At 48.6% G+C, this 19,243-nt stretch overlaps 1 protein-coding gene across 1 annotated transcript in view; it reads right to left on the minus strand.

Annotated features, from left to right (window-relative positions):
• Nucleotides 1-5,704: 5,704 nt before the first annotated feature.
• The window catches only part of LOC131519224 (uncharacterized), a 67,033-nt gene continuing 53,494 nt past the window's right edge, over nucleotides 5,705-19,243 (minus strand). Inside the window, exons 5-6 of the mRNA XM_058742086.1 lie at nucleotides 11,973-12,087; nucleotides 5,705-6,386 (exon numbers count right to left, since the gene is read on the minus strand). Coding sequence (XP_058598069.1) covers nucleotides 6,302-6,386; nucleotides 11,973-12,087 — 200 coding nt within the window. The 3' untranslated portion in view covers nucleotides 5,705-6,301. The remainder of the gene's footprint in view (nucleotides 6,387-11,972; nucleotides 12,088-19,243) is intronic.

The raw sequence follows: 19,243 nt of genomic DNA on the forward strand, positions 1-19,243 counted from the left end.
AGGCCTGTTGTACTGGGCACTACCTGTCTAGTTTCTGCAGTGATGAAAATGTTCTCTCCCTGTACTGTCCGATATAGTAGGCAGTGGCAAAGTCACATGTGCAAACTGAGCAATGTGGCCAGTGCGATGAAGGAACTGAATTTTGAATTAGTTAAAATGTAAGTAGCCACATGTGGTTAGTGGCGACCTTATTGGACAGTACAGACAGATACTGGATTGGGGGCAGATCTGAGAGGGAGAGGCTGGAGTGGCTGGAGGACACTAGGGATGGACTTGGGGCCACTTACCTGCCAATTCAAGAGTATTTTACTATTTTGATGGCCAACAATAACTATCAGTGCTGAATACCAGCTGTGCAGTGTATTGTAAAACAGGTCGATGCACAAAAGTGTTAGGAAGAGCTTGGATGACTACATGGAACACTTTTCCTTTCTCCATGTCTCTTCAAGGTTCTGGCTGAGCTTATGCACACAAAATCTCTATAAGGAGTATATATGATCAGAACAATGTTTCTGAAAACCATGGGTTGAGAACTACTGCCATATGGCAATGCCTCCTTCAAATAAGGCCCAAGTCAAAGGAATGTCTGAAGGTGAAAGGTCTGGATTTGGGCTTTTCTCATCACCACGCCCCCTCCAACCAGTCCCTGCCCTGGGGGATAAGCAGTACCTAGCAGTAAGGCTGGCCAAGGGAAACTAGCTGGTACCACTATCAACATCTAGGGAGTGAGGCCATGGCAGTAAGGGGGTTGCTCAGGGAAACCAAGCCCTGTGGACACTTCTCCATACTCTTAGTCCCAGAAATTTCTTGGATTTAGATCCCCTCCCTGGGACCAGCCCTCTGGAAGGAGTGTAACAGGCCCTTGGTAGAGGAGGAAAGCTGAGTGAGAAAATGATGAAAAAACTAGAAAATAGGCCAAGATCAGTCTAACATGTTCTGCAAAGCTCAGGAAGTATTGTTGCCTGATCTTGGACATGCCCTGTGAGTAGCATGTGGCCTCCTACTCAGTGGGCCTTTGGCTTGTGGATGTCTAGAGAGACCCCAATTTCAAGCCCAGTGCATTAGAAGATCCACCTGGATTTTTCAAGGGTAGCTTCACCTGGGGACAGAGGAATGGATGACATGACCTTTCCCAGCTCCTCTGAGGCCCAGTAGTTGGGCTTACTGAGAAGTGGATTAAGGTGGCTAGCCTGTGGCTTCCAACTGGGGCCTTGGCAAGGTCTTTAAGCAGGTGGCTCTTCTAGCTAAGGATGTCTGGTGTAGTGTGAAGCCAGGTACAGTGGACTAAGGAGCAATGGGAGGGAAGAGATGCAACCCAGAGCAAATAGCAGGGACTGCTTCTGACTTTTCTACTCTCCTCTCATCCTTCAACCTAATCTCTGACTTAGAGTAGGCAGTGGGTATGTTGAAGTCCCAGGCTGTGGAAATCTTGCAAGTTCTAATATGTGAAGTCAGTCCATCACTTAAAAGTTATCAAAATGGGGGGCATCTGGGTGGCTCAGTCGGTTAAGCATCCGACTTCAGCTCAGGTCATGATCTTCGAGCCCTGCGTCAGGTTCTGTGTTCATGAGTTTGAGCCCCGCATCAGGTTCTGTGCTGACAGCTCAGAGCCTGGAGCCTGCTTCGGATTCGGTGTCTTCCTCTCTCTGCCCCTCCCTCGCTTGTACTCTGTCTTTCTCTCTCTCAAAAATAAATAAACATTCAAAAAAAAAGTTATCAAAATGGGAGAGGAATTCTACCCACTGGCTTCCAATCTCCAAAGTCATGGCAGAGTCCTGACCTCCTCTAGCTCTTCTTATCTCAGGAGTCCTAAGTAATTGGGATCAACTCCTTGAAATGTCTAAGGAGGAACCCCCAAACTCTACCCCCTCCCCATCACAAGGGAGCTGAGTTCTGGGGACCAGGCCTGGAGAAGTGGTGTGGGATAGAGCCAGACCTTCCAGGCTGTTCCATCACACCCCACCACGGACATCACCCCTGCCCAACAGGAGAAACAGTAACTGTGATGGCAGCTGACACCAACTCATTAGCCAGCCAGTGCCCGAATGGAGCAACATCAGTATAATCTGGGCCAAATTTGGGCATAGTAATCTAAGATTATTCTAAGGGTCTGCCATGCTTTTGTGGCTCATTCCTGAGAGTTTCAGTCAAAGCATTAATGGTGGAAACTCTTGGCTAAGGAAGGTAGGAGGTCATTGGAAGATCTGTTTTGTTGGAGTTGTGATGACATTGTACTTAAGGACCACTTTCCATTGGGGTAAAGTGGCAAACCAGGGCTTGATCATACCGGCTATAACTGCCAGGTCTATGGACATTCAAGGGCATTTCTGGTTAGTCACAGGCATTTTCTTGCCTTACTCCGAAGGGGTCACTTTAATTGGGCTGGTTTATTCATTTAGTTCACTTGGCAATAAGAAGAGAGAGGCTAATATGCTAATCAGGGAAGACAAATGCAAACCATCCCTTCTTGATATATCAGTTTTCAACATCTGTCAGTGGGCTGTGTGCAAGATAAGCACTTACTCAGATCTCTGGAAGCTTGGAACAGGGACTGCCAAAGACAGAAATGAAGTCCCAGGAAAAGTCTTGGGCCTGGTTCAAGGTGGAGTCTTTTCCTCCAGGAGTGATGCCCGCTGGTTTGTGGGGTTGGGTCATGCCCAGGCTGTCATTCTCTGGGACCGTTTGGTCTTATTTCACATTATTTGCACAGATCCAAAAGTCCTCTTGTTAGCAGGGTACAGGTTTCCTCAGCAGCCCTGTGGAAGCACCCAGGAAGCCTTTGTCTCTGTCAGATGTAATGCCCTTGCTTCACTTGGGCACAACTAACTCTCCAACGTGAGGATGTGTGAAATTCATGGGAACTCTGCACTAACCTTTCCCCCCTTGTGCCAGTGGGCACAAGTGGAGGAGAATGGGGGGCTGGTGCACTTCCTTTTCCAAGATTAAACCTACTAGGCAGAGTGATGTTTGTCTTTGTTAGCCAAGGTTCCCTTATGAGGCTGAGTCTAAGGCAGTACCAGGGTATAGCTGGCTGGCCATATAGTTTTCTGAGCTCTAGGCTGCTCCCCAGAAACCCATTTCTGCTGATTTTCTGGGGATAGGAAATTATAGAAGCAGCCTCCACTTTCGTAGGCTCAGTGGAGAGGCAGGCCTAGGGAGTCTATGCTAAGAGTTTAATTTCAACTGGGGAGATACTAGAGACAATGCAGGTATTGAGTGCAAGGGGAGAGGCAGACATCCAGCCTGCCATCCTTCCTCCAGTTCCATGAGCTCAGAAATGGGAGGAACTGGGAAGGACCTTAAAGTCTGCCTAGGTAATGACAACAAAGGTCTTGGGTGTTCACTTTCCAGTAGGTGCTGTGCCAAGCTCCCCACAAGCACTATCACACTGGTGCTACACTACAGCATCTTGTTTGCAGACCAGGTAACTAAAGCTCAGTTGGTATAAGGCGCTTGCCCATGATGACTCAACTAAAATGTATGAAGCCTGGATTCTAACCCACATCTGTCTGTGCCTGGACCCCAGATGGGTTCCACAATTTCAGGCTGTTGGCAGAGGAGGAAACTGAGGCCTGGGAAGGATGTTTGGCAGAGTTTGCTTGGGGCAGGACACTAGCACTTCATGCCAAGAGAGCATTTGGGGACACCAAGGGAAGGCATTCTGGATCCTGGGACCCGGCCCCTGCCTTCAGCTCCCCTGCTCCCCTTCTCACTAGGCAGCAGGGCTTTGCTGCTACAGGCCCCTAGGCCCCAGTGGGATGGGGTTTGACTTTGTCCTCAAGGGAGGGATGCTTCCCCTATGCCTTGGAGGCCACCTGCAGTTTCTAGGGGTGGGGCCCCAGGGAACTAGGACACAGGCCTGTAACTTGGCCTTGGGGCAGGGGGCAGCCACTTCAGTGTGTCTGTGAACCTGCTTCCAGCTGCAGGGGACTCTGGCCTGCTAGGCCTTATCTCAGCTCTAGGGATCAAAGAGGACATTGCAGCTGTGCCTCTGTCAGAGGAAGGCAACCAGAACTCTCCTGTTCTCCTGCTCTAAACCAGACCCTTTGTTAGATCTTGGGGTACTCAGAAATCTGAACTCTGGGTGAATGTATAAGCCAGGACCACTCACAGGTACATCCTAACCTCCTGCCATCAGACTGGAGTCACTCTATGGTTGTCCTAAATCCAACCTGGCTTCTTGGTCCCTGAGAAAATCCAGCACCCCAGGCAACTGACTGGTTGTTACCCTACACCAGGGAGGCCTCAGACTCACTTGCAGGCTTCCTTCAGAAAGGGCCCTCCTCTGCCCTTCAGACCCAGCTGAGGCAGCCTAGATGGGGCCCTCACTTCCATTTCTGGCCAAATGCCTTGCACTGGCCTGGGTTCGCTTCTCTGTTTCTGCCCTTCCCTTTTCCCTAACAGTCAGGTGGATGTGGGAGTGTCCAGTTGGCTACCACTTCTCACTCACACTGTCAATCATGAATCGGCCCAGAATTAGGGCAGGTGCAGTGAGTTCTTCCACAGCAATTAAAAACACTCAGCCACATCTCTGCTCAGAGAGGTGAAGGGATATGCCTGGGATCTTAGTTCAGGAATAAAGTACGTAGCCAAGGACACAGGAGTCCCAGGGTGCGGGTGGTGGGGATTTTGTGCCAGGCTTTTCTGAGAAAGCTGACTTCATGGAGTGAGGAAGTTGTGTGGATACAGAGTTGGTATTTGGGGATCAGAGGTAGTATAGGAAGGAGTCATTAGGCCAGAATAGCTATCATTTTCCTAAAACTAAGAACAAGTTGAGAAATCCTGACATTTTGGCCACAGCAGGGTAATGGTGGACTTCGGTGGGGGCTGTTGGGAAGTGAAGCATGAGTGCCTCTGCTGGAGGTCCAGGGTTCCCCTCCAAGTGCTCTTTCTGGGCTTGCCAGGAAGGGGAGAGGTGCTGGATGTCAGAATGCTGACAGCCATGGTGAGTGAGGGCTGGGCTCCTAGATGTGGGAGCCTGGCATTGCCATATAGGTGGGTGGGTGTGAGGGTGGGGCAGAGAGAAGGACCTGAAGGGGTCTCCAACATTCCAAGGCTGGTGACCATTCATCACCACCCTTCTGTTATAAACTGGGCCGCTAGTGTTCTTGGCTCAGGAGACCATCTGCCCCAACTGGGGGTGGGGACTGCCTCAGGCCACTCATTAGGACCCCATTTTTGGTCTCTGGGCATAATAAGACACATACAAGGTGAACTTGGGGCTCTCCCTTATCTCACGGCCCACACAAACACAGCCTCACCATCCAGTGCCTGTCCCCTTCCTGTCTGCCACTCCCCTTGTGGTCTGGGGAGTACCCAATCTCTCCAACCAGACTGGGAGCTCCCCAGGAGCAAACAGCTTATTTCCTCTGTATTCTCACAGTGCTCAGGCAGGACTGGCACCTGAGAGCGTCTCCTGCAAAACCCTGGGTCAGCATCTGCTTACCTGTTCTGTCCACTGCCCACCTGGCTTCTCTGGCTCCTCCCCAGGAGGACAAGCCAGGCTGGACTCTGGGGTACAGGGGAAGAGTCTGAGAGGCAGGGAGGACAGTGGTAACTGGCTCTACCCCTGAAGTAGAGCCCTGAGCCATGACCAGCTAGTGGCCAGGGCCAGAGGCTCCAGAGCAAGGGCCTCTGTGTCCCACTACATGCACCATATCCCATCCATGTGCCTCAGCAGGACAGCTGGAGATGTGAAGGCAGAGTCATTCATTACTTTATTTTATTAAAAATGTACACAAATGAAAGGTTTAATTTTACAGAATAAGAAGTACAGATGAGCACACAGAAACATTTCTTCAAGCCACCTGCAACATACCACCTAGGTAATCAGGCGACTACATTTTTAGAGACTCGGTGCAAACAGAATTTGTCACTCCCCCATGCACGTAGCTAGAAGCACTGTCCCCTGCAGACACAGGCACAATTTCCATGTGTGGCACCTTTCCAGGACACACTGCAAGTAGGAATCTATGGTTCCCCAGCACTGGCTTGAGGCCCCTCCTCAGCTTAGAGGTCTTTCTGTGCCCACATATTGTGCAGAGGTTGGGATCTAAGAGTCCAAAGAGCCAGCTGTCCAGGCTGCAGAGGTAATCTATGGTAGATTAGGAGGTGCAAAGGGCCTTGGAGGTAGGGTAACCAACTGTCCCAGTTTGCTCAGGACTGAGGTGTTTCCTATAATGTGGTATTTTCAGTGCTACAACTAAGTCCTGGGCAAACTGGGGCAAGGTGGTCACTGTCCTAGGAGGGCCAAAGGCCCTGTCCAGCTCCTCTCTCCTTGTACTGTCCACAGGCCATCCTACTAGGATCTCAGAACCCCCAGGCACTCACCAAGCAGCTCAGGGACAGATGCTCCTTCTGGGGGGCCCAAGGGTTCCAGCCTGAGTCTCAGAGAAGGAAAGGGGAAAGGGAATGAGTAAAGGCAGACAGGAATCATTACCTGGGGGAGGGGGATACTTGGCTACCTACCTCTCCAGCCCTAGAGCTGCCCTTAGACCTCAGTGTCTGAGTCTTCAGGGGCTAGGCTCTGCCCCTAGTTCTTGGGAAGTGCAGGGTCTCTGGGTAGGAAGTGCTCAGCCCCCTGGGGCTTCCCATAGCCCTGGTGCACCCACCTTCATATCCCTCTCTGTGTCCAAACTCGCTGGTGCTTCCTGCCCAGCTCCTCTCTACCTAAAACTGGGAGCAGAGGATGAGAGAAGAGGAATCCAGGACAGACTGGGCTGAATGAGAAGCAAGCAAGTGGGAGGGGACCTGGGAAGAAAGGATCTCTCTAACAAGGGTGGGCACATCCTGATTGTCGTCTGCCTTGTCTATGCCTGAAGATGAGGCCCTTGCAGAACCCAGAAGAGTAGGAAGAATAATGGTCCACAGAGGAATAAAGACGCCCACATACTAACACATGTAATCTGTGAATCTGTTATCCTAATGGCATCGGGGTATTAAGGTTGCTAGTTAGCAACTTAAAATAAGGAGATTATCCTGGATTATTTGGATGGATCCAATGCAGTAACAAATCTCCTTAAATGGGGAAGAAGGAGGCAGGAGAGTGAGAAACCGAGAGATGGCATTATGTGAAAGACTGGACCAGTGGTTGCCGGCTCTGAAGATGGAGGAAGGGACCACAAGTCAAGGAATGCAGGTGGCCTCTGAAAGTTGGAAAGGGCTCTCTACTAGAGCCTCTGGAAAGGAATGGAGCACTGTTGACACCGGGAGTTTAGTCCATTGCGATCAATTTTGGATTTCTAGCCTACAGAACTGTAAGCTAAGAAATATGTTGTTTTAAGTCACTTAGTTTATGGTATTTTGTGACAGCAGCAATATAGGAAAGGACCTGAGGCAGCTGCCCCAAAGCCCTTGGTTAGAGTCAGTCTCACAGAGCCCCAGAGTCTCTCTGTAAAAAACCCTATTCTGTTCTGGGAGTACTGAGACTCTAGAGCCCTGGGCAGAGAATGGACCTCCATGACCTGGGTGGGTCAAGAAGGATGCTCAAAGAATACTGGCTCTGCTGGACTTGCCTGTGGGAAACAGCTGCCTTGAACCCACTCCCCTAGTGCCCGATGATGCTGGCTCTGGGGTGTCCTAGAGGAGCTGCGCTGAGGTCAGGCCACCCAGCACCTGAGTCTGCAGGGCTTGGCTTAAGGCTCCTAGGGTGGGGTTCAGTCCTTTCCACACACCTATTATACCTGCAGCACTCTCAGTCTTTGGCTTTATTAAGGGGATCAAATTTAGCTCAGAAAAAGCTTGGAATAGAGGGAAAAGGTTTTGAGGAAAAATCACTAAGTTGGATGTCATTCAGATCTGCATCAAGTCTCCGTTCTGCCACTTACTAGCTGTGCGGCTTCAAATGAGACCTCTTGTAGCCTCAGTTTCTTCATCTATACAATGGGTATGACAGTTTTTGTCTTACCTGCCTCACAGGGTGAGGTAACACAAGAGAAAAGGTGCCGCACAGATTGAGATGCTGTGTTTTTTTTTTTTTAATTAATAAACAATAACAATCACAGCCCCACATGCCTTTGGATGGAGGGGATGATCACACATCCTGTGCTGAGGAAGGAAGGGTGAGGGCACACTCATCAACTCTGTTTTGTCCACAAGTAGGAGGCTGCAGTCTGGCCAGGAGAAAAGAGAAAGACTTGTCTTTCTCTGAGCCACTGCCTCAGAGTTACCACCAGATACGAGACAGAGCCAGTCTGCAGACCTCATGGGGTCCTCCCAAATGCAGCCATGGAATAGGGCTTTGTGCTTTTTTTTTTTTTCCTAAGGGAAAAATTTTCTAGAGTTTCTTTTACATTTAAAACAGTCCCTCCTTCTCATAAAACACTCACAATTTTATATTATTTATTTATTGAATTTTCTTTAATGTTTATGTGAGAGAGAGAGGAGAGAGAGAGAGCGTGCACACAAATGGGGGAGGGGCAGAGAGAGAGAGAGAGAAAGAATCCCAAGCAGGCTCCTTGCTGTCAGTGCAGAGTCCAACTTGGAGTTTGATTTCACAAATTGTGATATCATGATCTGAGCCGAAATCAAGAGTTGGACACTTAACCGACTGAGCCACCCAGGTGCCCCAACTCTCACAATTTTATAGGGAAAAGGTAAAACATGAACTTATACACAATATAATTCTCAGCTAATGAGTATATAATGTATAATTTTATGTGCAACACCTACTGGACGAAATGCCTCAGATACTAATGGTGATTATCTCTGGGTGGTGGGGTTATAGGTTATTGTATTTATGCCTTTATATTTCCATAACTTAAAAATGCTCTACAACGACTTACACTTACTTGTACAGTAAAAACAAACAAAAGAAACAACAAACAAAAAAACCCAAAAAAACAAAAAAACTACACCTTACATATATGTATATATCAAAAATGCCAGGGACTTCCTTTTATGGGACTATAAACCGGGGTTAAATTGGCGTCTGCACAGGTCAGAGTCCTGGCCCAGATCCTTACTGTGGAACCTTGGAGACTCATGACTCCCCCACCCTGGCCCTCATGGGGCTGGTGAGGCAAGAGGCTGGGCAGGGTGCAGCCCACTAATGAAGAGACTTCCCCTTAGTCTCATCCATCCCTGCTCTATGTCCAGCTTCCAGTGGCTTCTCTGTGCCTAGAGAATTCCTTACGTAGGCCCTGAGGTAGAGGCCACCTCCCTGAGTAGTCTGCCTCTCCCGGACTTGCCCTGGGAGTCCCTGCCTCCTGGCATTTGCTGACATCACAGGCTGCACTTCTCAGAGCCCTGCCCTTCCTTGAAAAACAAAAGCCTGGCTGGGCCGTGTGCAGCCTGCTGGCCTGCAGTGACCCTGCTTCCCTCTAATTTGTGTATAACAATAGCTCCCATGTATTGATTGGTAACTTCAGACCACACAGCAAAAGTGGTCTGGTCTCATTTAATCCCAGGCTACCAGCCCTTGCAGAGACTAATGTGAACAGCACCCCCTGGAGTTGTGCAGTGTGGTGACCCTATTTGATCCTCTCTTGCCTCTGAGGGATGTATTGTTATCCCTATTTCCATGATATTATAACTGAAACTCAGAGAGGCCAAGTTAACTCACCCATGGTCACATGGTAAGTGTATGGCAGAGTGTAGGACTTGATCTCTAGTCAGTTCACTTCCAGGTCACTGCTCCTCCCCTCCCTCACTGGTGTCATCCTCAACAACTCCCAAATTCCCACACGAGGGTGGGAATGCATCTGGGTGGTTCTGAGTTGAGCACCCAGTGAATGTCTGGTGGTAACAGCGTTGATCACAATGAGTTCAACCAGGTTTATCATTCAGTAAACAAGTCTTCCCAAAGCTTTCAGAAGCTCTGGGAGCAGAGACAGGCCTGTTCTATTCACTGCCATATTCTGGCACCTAGCAAAGCCTGACACACAGTACATGTGCCATATATGGCAATGACTCCACGATTGTTTATTCAAATAATAAAACAACAAAGTAAATAATATGAGCTACCATCTATGGAGGGACTACCACAAGCCAGCTCTCAGGGATCCTCTAGGTGAGCTGAGGGAAATATAACACTGGTGACAAGGGCCATACAGCATAGAGTTTAACCTCACGAAAGTGTCTGTGAAGGCCATGAGAACACCAAAGAAAGCGATTAGCAGCAACCCTCAAACTTTCTACCACGTCTGAGGCCATCTCAGCAGCCATCACCATCACAGCTTGAACGCAGTGACTACCAAAGCACACAAGCCCTAAGTTTCCATCTGCATTCATGGTCCTGCCTGTTCAGGCTACATCTGGATACCCTTATTGCCTCTCCAGGCTGGATAAGTAGAATGCTGAGGGCTGTAAGATAAACAGCTGGAGAAACTGGTGACATTTAGCTTGGAAAGAAAGAGGAGGGTGTCTGTAACACCTGCTGAGCTAGCTGTCAGTGGGCATCAGCCCTGGGCACCCCTGAAGAAGCCTGCTGTAGCTGGCTCGGTGGTCTGGAGATATACCAGAGAAACAGGGTTCCTGGTGGGCTGCCTCTCTGGGACCTGATGAGGCACTACTCTCCACATCATATTTTCTACACACTTGTTCACACAACAAACATTTATTAACTGTCATCCCTGGCCTATTCTAGTCTAGAAAAATAAGAATGGATAAAACAAGTTACGACCTTAGAAAATGCCAGCCCCCTGAGGACAGAGTCAGGAACCACTGCTTGGTCTTCCCCAGTGGTAGTGACATGTCAAAGGATATCCTTCAATCCTAAATTGCCTATCTGTCTTTATCTTCAGTTCCTTCCAAGGCCCCTCAGTCTGTACTAACAGTTACAACTCAGCAACCGCTGTGGCACTCCTGAAGAGCTGATCCCAAAGAGGCTTATGTGGGCATAGCCTCCTCTCACTGCCCTGTCCATTCAATGCACTGTTCAGTGCTGGAAGTGACCTACGTATACTTTTCTTTCTTATTGAGAAACAATAATTATGCAGAAAAATGCCCAAAACATTTGGTCAGTTTAAGAAGTATAAAATATAAGGTCAATTTTTGTATAACCACCACCAGGTCAAGAGGTGAAACAGTGTGAACACCCCTCAAGGCCCCTTTGGGCCTCTCCTAATCACAACCCCAACCCTCCCCTGTGTCACATCTACATGGACTTTTGTGGCAATAATTTCTGTGGTTTTTATAGTTTTCCATCTTCTGCATGTACCCTTAAACAATACAGTCCAGCTTTGATTAGCTGTTAAACTTCCTAAAAGGAATGATACTGTATGCATTCTTTTGTGTGTTTTACTCAATATTACATAGATTAAAGTTATTCGTTACTATAATATTATTATCCAATATTACTGCTATTGCAAGATGCTGTAGTTCATTGACTTTCACTGCAGGAATGTTGCATAATTTATGCCCCTTCTCTAATGCTGACGGGCATCTGGACCCTTCCTCATGTTGTGTGGATATTCTCATACACGTGGTGGGTAAGAGTTTGGTCAGAGCAGATTCTGAGGAGTGGGGCTGCTGGGTTATAGGGTCTGTGTATCATCTTTTTTATTTTAAGTTTAATGATTTATTTTGAGAGAGACGGAGAGAGGGGGAGCATGTGAGCAGAGGAGGGGCAGAGAGAGAGGGAGAGAGAGATTCCTAAATAGGCTCCATGCTGTCAGCACTGAGCCCGATGTGGGGCTTGATCCCACAGACCGTGAGATCATGACCTGAGCTGAAATCAAGAGTTGGAAGCTTAACCGACACAGCCACCCAGGCGCCCCTTTGGGTATATGTATCTTCTTCTTTACCATGTCACTTCTGTACTTTTTATATCTGAAAATGTTTCTTAGGGAAATAGTGCTTGTCACACCCCAGCATTGTCTGTGGTAGAGGAAATGAGGTATGCCTGCCCTTGCGGTCTGATCAGCCCACCTTCGGTCCTCAGAACTTTGTCCCCTCCAGCCCAGCCACCCTTTCTCCTCTGGCACCCATAGGCCGGGGCCCCTTGGCAGCAGGCTCTGCTCCGGCCTACCTACCTCAGTGATGCAGTTGGGTGGGGGTGGGAGGAGGCTGAGAATGAGGAAGTAGAAACCAAATACTTGGGCCACAGAGAAGTCCGGTCCACAAACCTCAGTGTTTTAGCAGCATACTCTGTGGAAGAGGAACATGCAAGCCACCTGTGAAGCACCCCCAGCAGGCACCAGGCTCACTGGTGCCAAGGACGGCTACCACACAAGCTGCCACTTTGCCCTAGGTTCCTGTGCATAAGTCACTCCATGCAGTCCTTGCTGTGCAAAGGTAGATGTTATCATCCCCATATCACAGATGAAGACATTGAGAGGCACAGAGACATCGAGTGACTGGCAACATAGTACAGCAGTTAATAGTGTGCGATCTGGACCTGTATAAACTGGGTTTAATTTGTGGCTTCCCTACTTACTGATGCAATCTTGGGCCAGTTACCTGACTTCCTTCAGTCTCAGTTTTCTCATCTATAAAATGGGGCTAACGGACCAGTGGGTTACTGAGTTAGGAGAAAATGTGATGAAGTTGCTTAGCAGAGTGCCTGGCACAAAGGAGGAGAGCAGGACTACGAAACGGGAACTATGGAGTTCCAAGATTGATAGGCAGGACACTATGCGGGGCTGGAAGGGGAGGGAACAGCTTATCCTGGCAAGCTGGGACCAGGCCACCAAGCTGAGGGAGCTGATCCAGCACTGTGTGCAAACTGTCGGTGGAGTGCTGTCAGGGTGGACTCTGAAACACAGGCATCCAGGCAGTCCTGCCCCCTGGCACCTTTGCCCAGAGCTTTCTCCCTACCTGGGGTTACTTTAAAGGGCACTAGAAGCTGGAGCCTTGAGCATGTGGAAGCTTCGGCCCAGCTTCAGTGCTGCCTCTGGGAAGCCGTATTGGCAGGCGGCGGCAGTGGCAGCCAATGGGCAGCAGAGCCTGTTGCTAAGGTCACTGGTGAACCTTATTTGGCAACACAGGGCTGACCCTGCATTCACCTCCGAGAACCCTGGGAAACGCCAACCACAGATGTGAAATGAACGTCTCCAAACCACAACTGCATTTCCTTTGAGAAAAGATTCGGCTCTCTCTCTAGCCTGCCTCTCACGGGTTGGACGCCTTTTGTTCAATCGCTTGCAAGCTCAAGAGAGAGTAGTCTGGGCAGGGAGTCTGCTACAAACCCATCCTAGATGGAGAAAGGGCAGGGGCTACTGTACCCGTGGCCCCAGGACCCATCAAGGACCTAGAGGTCTCCCGTTCGCACTCTGGCAGCTGCCGACCCCTGCCCGGGCCTCCCTGCACACACCCTGAAGAGGTCCTGGCCCCACTTCCTGCAGCTTCGGGAAGCGGCTGGTATGAGGAAGCCCCAGGGCACGCAGGGAGGAAGTAGGCCTGCCTGGGCCCTCACCATCTGCACCGGCCACACCGCTCTGGTGCAGCCTACAGCTCAAACGGTCGGCGGTTTTGTTTTTCACCTCCTGTTTGTGCATCTTCTAGCTTAACATTAAACAAGTGAAACTGTTGCCCCACCCCAGACAAATGTGGGAGGGACACTGTGCCCTCAATACGTCCAAAATACTACTCTTTCCTTGTATTTGTGTGGCAGCTTCAAATCTAGGGGCTGTGCTCACATATGCCATTTTGTTGGATCCTCATAAGCCCAGCTAAGGTAATAATAGCTAGTGATGACTGAGCCCTCACCATGTGTCAGGAACATGACGAAACTCATAGAATCCACTTGTGCTGTTCCCACTTTACAGGAGAGAAAAATGAGGCGGTGAGGGATTCAGTAATTGGCTCAAAGTCACATAGCCTGTGAATGACAGAGCTGGGATTTTTATCCCCAAGAGCCCAATTCCAAAGTCTGCCCTATTACCTTCTGTTATATTGCTTTTCAAAGCATATACACAAGAACAAATCCCATTTACAGGTGAGAAAGCTGAGGCTGAGAAGATTAAAAGGTTGCTTTCCCTGTCCACATCTACTCCCAGAGGACTGTCCACTGGCATCCTGCATCTGCCCCACCTCCTGACCCCCAGGCTACAAGTGGCCTATCTGGAAGAGGCTATGTAAGCCCATCTGTCAGGTAAGGGGTACAAAGGCAGGCTGATGGAGGATGTAACACAGGAGATGCCCCTATGCACCCCCACCTGCCCGCGGCCCTCAGAAACCTGCACACACCAAGACAGTCAAAGAATTCCAGGGACTGGGGCCCGGGGACCATGGGCAGCAGAGCATCTGTCCATAGCACCCTCAACCCATGACGCTCTGAGGGGCTGGGGTGGGGTCTGGACACTGAGGAAACGCCAGTGCAGACCCCTTGCTGGGGCTCTTCAGGCTGTCCTCATGCATTGAACACATTTTTGTGTGCACCTGCACCTACAATGTGTCAGGCAGTATTCCAAGCACTGAGGACACAACAGTGAGCAACTACCACTGGCATGCCTGGCATGGAATTATTTCCAGTGAGGAAGACAGACATTAGGCAAACAGTCGCAAAGACAGCTGAAGAGCACAGGGTGCTAGGAAAAGGGTGCAACTTAATTTCAGGGTCTTCATGGAAGAAGGAGTGTGGGACGGGGGATTAGAGAAGCCAGCCATTCCCCAAAGTGAGTGATGCAGATGGCAGAACAGAGGCTGGTGTGGAGTGGTCAGGTGGGGACAGCTCTTGGCCCCTGTCCCACAGCCCTGTCACCCATCTTCTGCATTTCATCCCTTTAGGAAATCTGCTGCCAGGAGAGCTGCTCTGCTGGTGTCCTCAAAGTTGCCCCTAAGCAGTGTCTTTGCCGGCAGCGGCTTTTAGCGTGTGGGCCGGAACAGGCACAAACTCTTGTGTGTGCTGGGGGACACTGGAGTGGAGGGGGACTATGGTTTTTGATCTCTGATCCTCAGTTCAATCCAAGCACCTGCATTCCTCATGAAAGTCCTGTGTGTGCATGTGGGAGAGCCACGGCAGGTCAAAGGGGTGAAGGAAGCCAGGAGGACGAGAAACTGCTGGTATGAAATATCGAATTCTGAGAAACAGTTTCAGAATTAAACATTTTCAGGTTAACCAAGAGCCAGGGCCCTTCGTAAAGTACCTCTGAAAAGAGTTTTTCAGCATAAATCATGAAATTAGCTTTTCCTAGAGAGGAAACCTTCACAGGGCTGACAGCAAACCTGCCAGCTTCAGAGGAAGCTGGGGCCTCACTGTGGCCCCTCCCTGCGCCGGCGCCTCCTGGCCTGCAGGCCCCCAACCCCGGGTGTGCACCCGTGTGTCCGGGGCCAGGCTGCTTCCGGAACACCCTCGCAGCCTTCTCTAAACATGCTTCTCCCCTCTTGGGGACTCTCCCTGTGGAAAAGAAACCCCGGTACTCAGGGTTGCAAGGCTGTGATTTCCAGTTTCATTTTCCAGTTTCCATTTAGAAGCAGCTCCACTCCCTGTGCCCCAAGGCACAACAGAGAGGCTAAAGGGCAAAAGAGTGTTCCTGCCAGGACCTGCTCCCTGGGGCTCCCAGAGGGTGGGGACTGGATGAACCCCGGTAGGAGACACTGTCAAAATTCAGATTTCTCGGTTCCCCAGTCTCTGAGGTGGGAGGTTTGGGCCCTTCAGTGGTTCTGATGTGGCCTGGGGACCCCACTATGCAGTCACAGCCTCAGAGACCATCAAAACAGCCAAAGCACAGCTGAGGTGCCGCCCAATCCCTCTCCAAGGCTCTTCCTGTGAGGAGGGCTTGTGAAACTTTGGTCGGCATCTCCTGCCCTCCCCTACTGGTGTCGAACACATTTCTGATGTCAGTTCTCTGGGACTAGAGGTATACAGGAAGCCCACCCTATTGTCTTCACACAAGCTCCTCTCTTCCCCACATTTCAAATTTCTCTTTAAGAAGCTAATTTGTAATGAGTAATTTGTAATTGAGTAATCTGTAAATGAGTCCCTTCCTCATTTATTTGCAATTTGTAGTCTATCTAATTCCAAAAAGGCTGTAAGGACACTTACATCTGTCTTTTTGCCCTGAGTGCATGTGTGTGCGTATGTGCACACGTGTGTGACTGTGTATGAGGTGGGCCTTCCAATGTGCCTTTGCCCTGCTTTGACCTTGGAGGGAGCAGGTGGTGAGCTCTCCAAGCCTGGCAGATGTAGACCTTTCCTAATCTCTAGGGCAAATTTGTTCTTCAGTGTTCCTAGTATCAGTTTTTGATCAATCATTAATCAAAGTTGCAATAAAAAGATAATCTTCTCAGGACTGGGCTGTAAAGATCCTGGTTGAAACCTTAAACAAACCCTTCTGTGGAGGTCTCAAAGCCAAGAGACCTCCCTCACAGCTCCCCCACAGAGGTCTCTCTCTGATAGCTTGGCTCATTCCTGCTGACTTGTGGGTCTGCAGGGCACAGTGGTGCCTGGGATGGAGAAGGAGGCCCACTGCTCATGGGAGGAAGACAGGAAGCAGCTGCTCCTCCCCAGGGCCCAGCAGGGGTCAGAGGCTGTGGGGCCCTCACTCCTCTCACAGCTCCCTCACAGTGGAAATGGAGGATCTGCTCTTTGGGGCACGGGGTCACAGGCTCCTGGCAGGCTGCACAAGCCAGATCGAGTGGCTAGAATCAAGAGGGAAAATATGATGCCCAGCACCAGGTCCAAAAAGCAAGGACAAGAAGACAGAGCATGGGGACCTGGACCAAGTGCAGCCTGGACCAACAGACTCAGGGGTTTAGTAATCAGTGGCTTTCACAGGAGCCACAAGTGCATTGTACAAGAAGCCAACTGGTTCACGTGGAGCTACCTAAGATGTGTGGAGGGGCGCCTGGGTGGCTCAGTATGTTAACCATCCAACTTTGGCTCAGGTCATGATCTCACGGTTGGTGGGTTCAAGCCCCCTGTCGGGCTCTGTGCTGACAGCTTGGAGCCTGGAGCCTGCTTCAGATTCTGTGTCTCCCTCTCTCTCTCTCTGCCCCTCCCCTGCTAGTACTCTGTCTCTCTCTCTCTCTCTCACTCCAAAATAAATTTTAAAAAACATTAAAAAAATTATAAGATGTGTGGAATTCGAGAAGGTGGGAGAGGCACACACTATTCTCTCCAACCCCTTCCAACACATTACCAGTCCCACTCTGGTACCACATTTTCAGATACACAGGGGAAATGGGCATTTTCAGAGAAGTGTCACCCTGGAGGTGCAGGAGGGTGAAATCAGGTGTGAGAAATTGCTCAAAGAACTGACGTCCAGAACAGGGATAGACTTGTCCTGGGTGGCTCAAAGGGAGGAAGTTGAGAAGAGTTGAGAAATAGATGTGAGAAGGAGACTTCCTATAGGTCGGACGTGGTCTTCAAAGATGATAGATAGATAGATAGATAGATAGATAGATAGATAGATAGACCCCCCCCCTTTTTTTTTTCTGAGAGACAGAGAGAGAAGAAGAAAGGAATAGAAAGGTACACACCTCAATTTTAACAGTGGCTGTCTCTAGCAGGTAAGACTTAAGTTTTTTCCCCTGGTGCTTACCAACAGTTTCTAAAATGTTCATAATACACCCAAATTATTTTTTGATGTAGTAAAACATATATAAAATTTACCATTTTAACCATTATTAAGTGTGTGATTTAATGGCATTAAGTATATTCACACTGTCATGCAGCCATCACTACCATTCAGCTCCAGAATTTTTTTGTCATCCTCAACATAAATACCAAACTCATTAAACTAATTCCATATTCCCCTCCAGCCACCAGCCGTTGGCAACCACCATTTTACTTTATATCTCTATGCATTTGACTACTCTAGCTACCTCACATAAATGAGGGACAAATATAATATTTGTCCTTTTGTGTCTGGCTTATTTCACTTTTTATTTTTTAAAGCTTATTCATTTATTTTTTAGAGAGAGAGCATGAGTGAGGGAGGGGCAGAGAGATAGGGAGAGAGAGAATCCCAAGCAGGCTCTCCACTATTGGCATAGAACCCAATGTGAGGCTCAAACTCACAAAATGTGAGATCATGACCTGAGCCAAGATCAAGAGTCAGCTGCCAAACTGACTGAGCCACCCAGGCACCCCTGGCTTATTTCACTTCTTAGCATAATGTTTTCAAGGTTCATCCATGCTGTACCATGTGGCAGAATCTCATTTCTTTTTAAAGCTGAATAATATTCCATTTTGTGTATAGACTACATTGTGTTTATCCATTCATCTGTCAATGGGCATTTAGATTGTTTTCACTTTGGGGCTATCGTGAATAATACTTATAGGAACATGGGTATAAAAATATCTTTTTGAGTTCTTGCTTTCAGTCCTTTTGGGTACATATCCAGATTTGGAACTGCTGGATCTTAAAGTATTTCTGTTTAATTTTTTCAGGAAACACTATACCATTTTCCACAGCAACTACACCATTTTAAATTTCCATCAGCAATGCACAAGAGTTCTAATTTCTCCACAGCCTTGTCAATACTTATTATTTTCTATTTTTTTGATAATAGCCATCCTGAAGGGTGTGAAGTCATACCTCACTATGGTTTTGATGTGCATTTCCCTAATTCAAACTGCTCATTTTTAAATCCATTTCTGTCTGAATCAAATCCTTTGTCCTTTATTGCTTGATAATATGGACCTTTCTCCCTTATTCTCCTTGTCTATACTTATTCTTTGCCTTGTATGTATTCTTTGAAATTGTGGCGAAATAAATACACATAACATAAATGTTAGCATCTTAACCATTTGTAAGGGTACAGTTCAGTTTTCTTAAGTAAATTCACATTATTGTGACCTAACCCAAATTACTTTCATATTGATAAAAAGAAACAAAGTCTATTTTAATTTTTTTTATTTTTTAAATGCTTATTTATTTATTTATTTAAATTTTTTTTTTTAATTAAAAAAAAAATTTTTTTTAACGTTTATTTTTGAGACACAGAGAGACAGAGCATGAACGGGGGAGGGTCAGAGAGAGGGAGACACAGAATCCGAAACAGGCTCCAGGCTCTGAGCTGTCAGCACAGAGCCCGATGCGAGGCTCGAACTCACGGACCGCGAGATCATGACCTGAGCCGAAGTCGGCCGCTTAACCGACGGAGCCACCCAGGCGCCCCTATTTATTTATTTTTGAGAGAGATAAAGAGAGAGAGAGGGAGCAAGTACACAAGTGGGGGAGGGTAGAGAGAGAGAGGGAGACATAAAATCTGAAGCAGGCTCCAGGCTCTGAACTGTCAGCACAGAGCCTGACATGGGGCTAGAACCCACAAACTGTGAGATTATGACCTGAGCTGAAGTCAGATGCTCAACTGACTCAGCTACCCAGTCACTCCACAAAAGTCTATTAAAAAAAGG

The sequence above is a fragment of the Neofelis nebulosa genome, chromosome 1 (assembly GCF_028018385.1).
Source record: "Neofelis nebulosa isolate mNeoNeb1 chromosome 1, mNeoNeb1.pri, whole genome shotgun sequence".
Taxonomy (NCBI): Eukaryota; Metazoa; Chordata; class Mammalia; order Carnivora; family Felidae; genus Neofelis; species Neofelis nebulosa.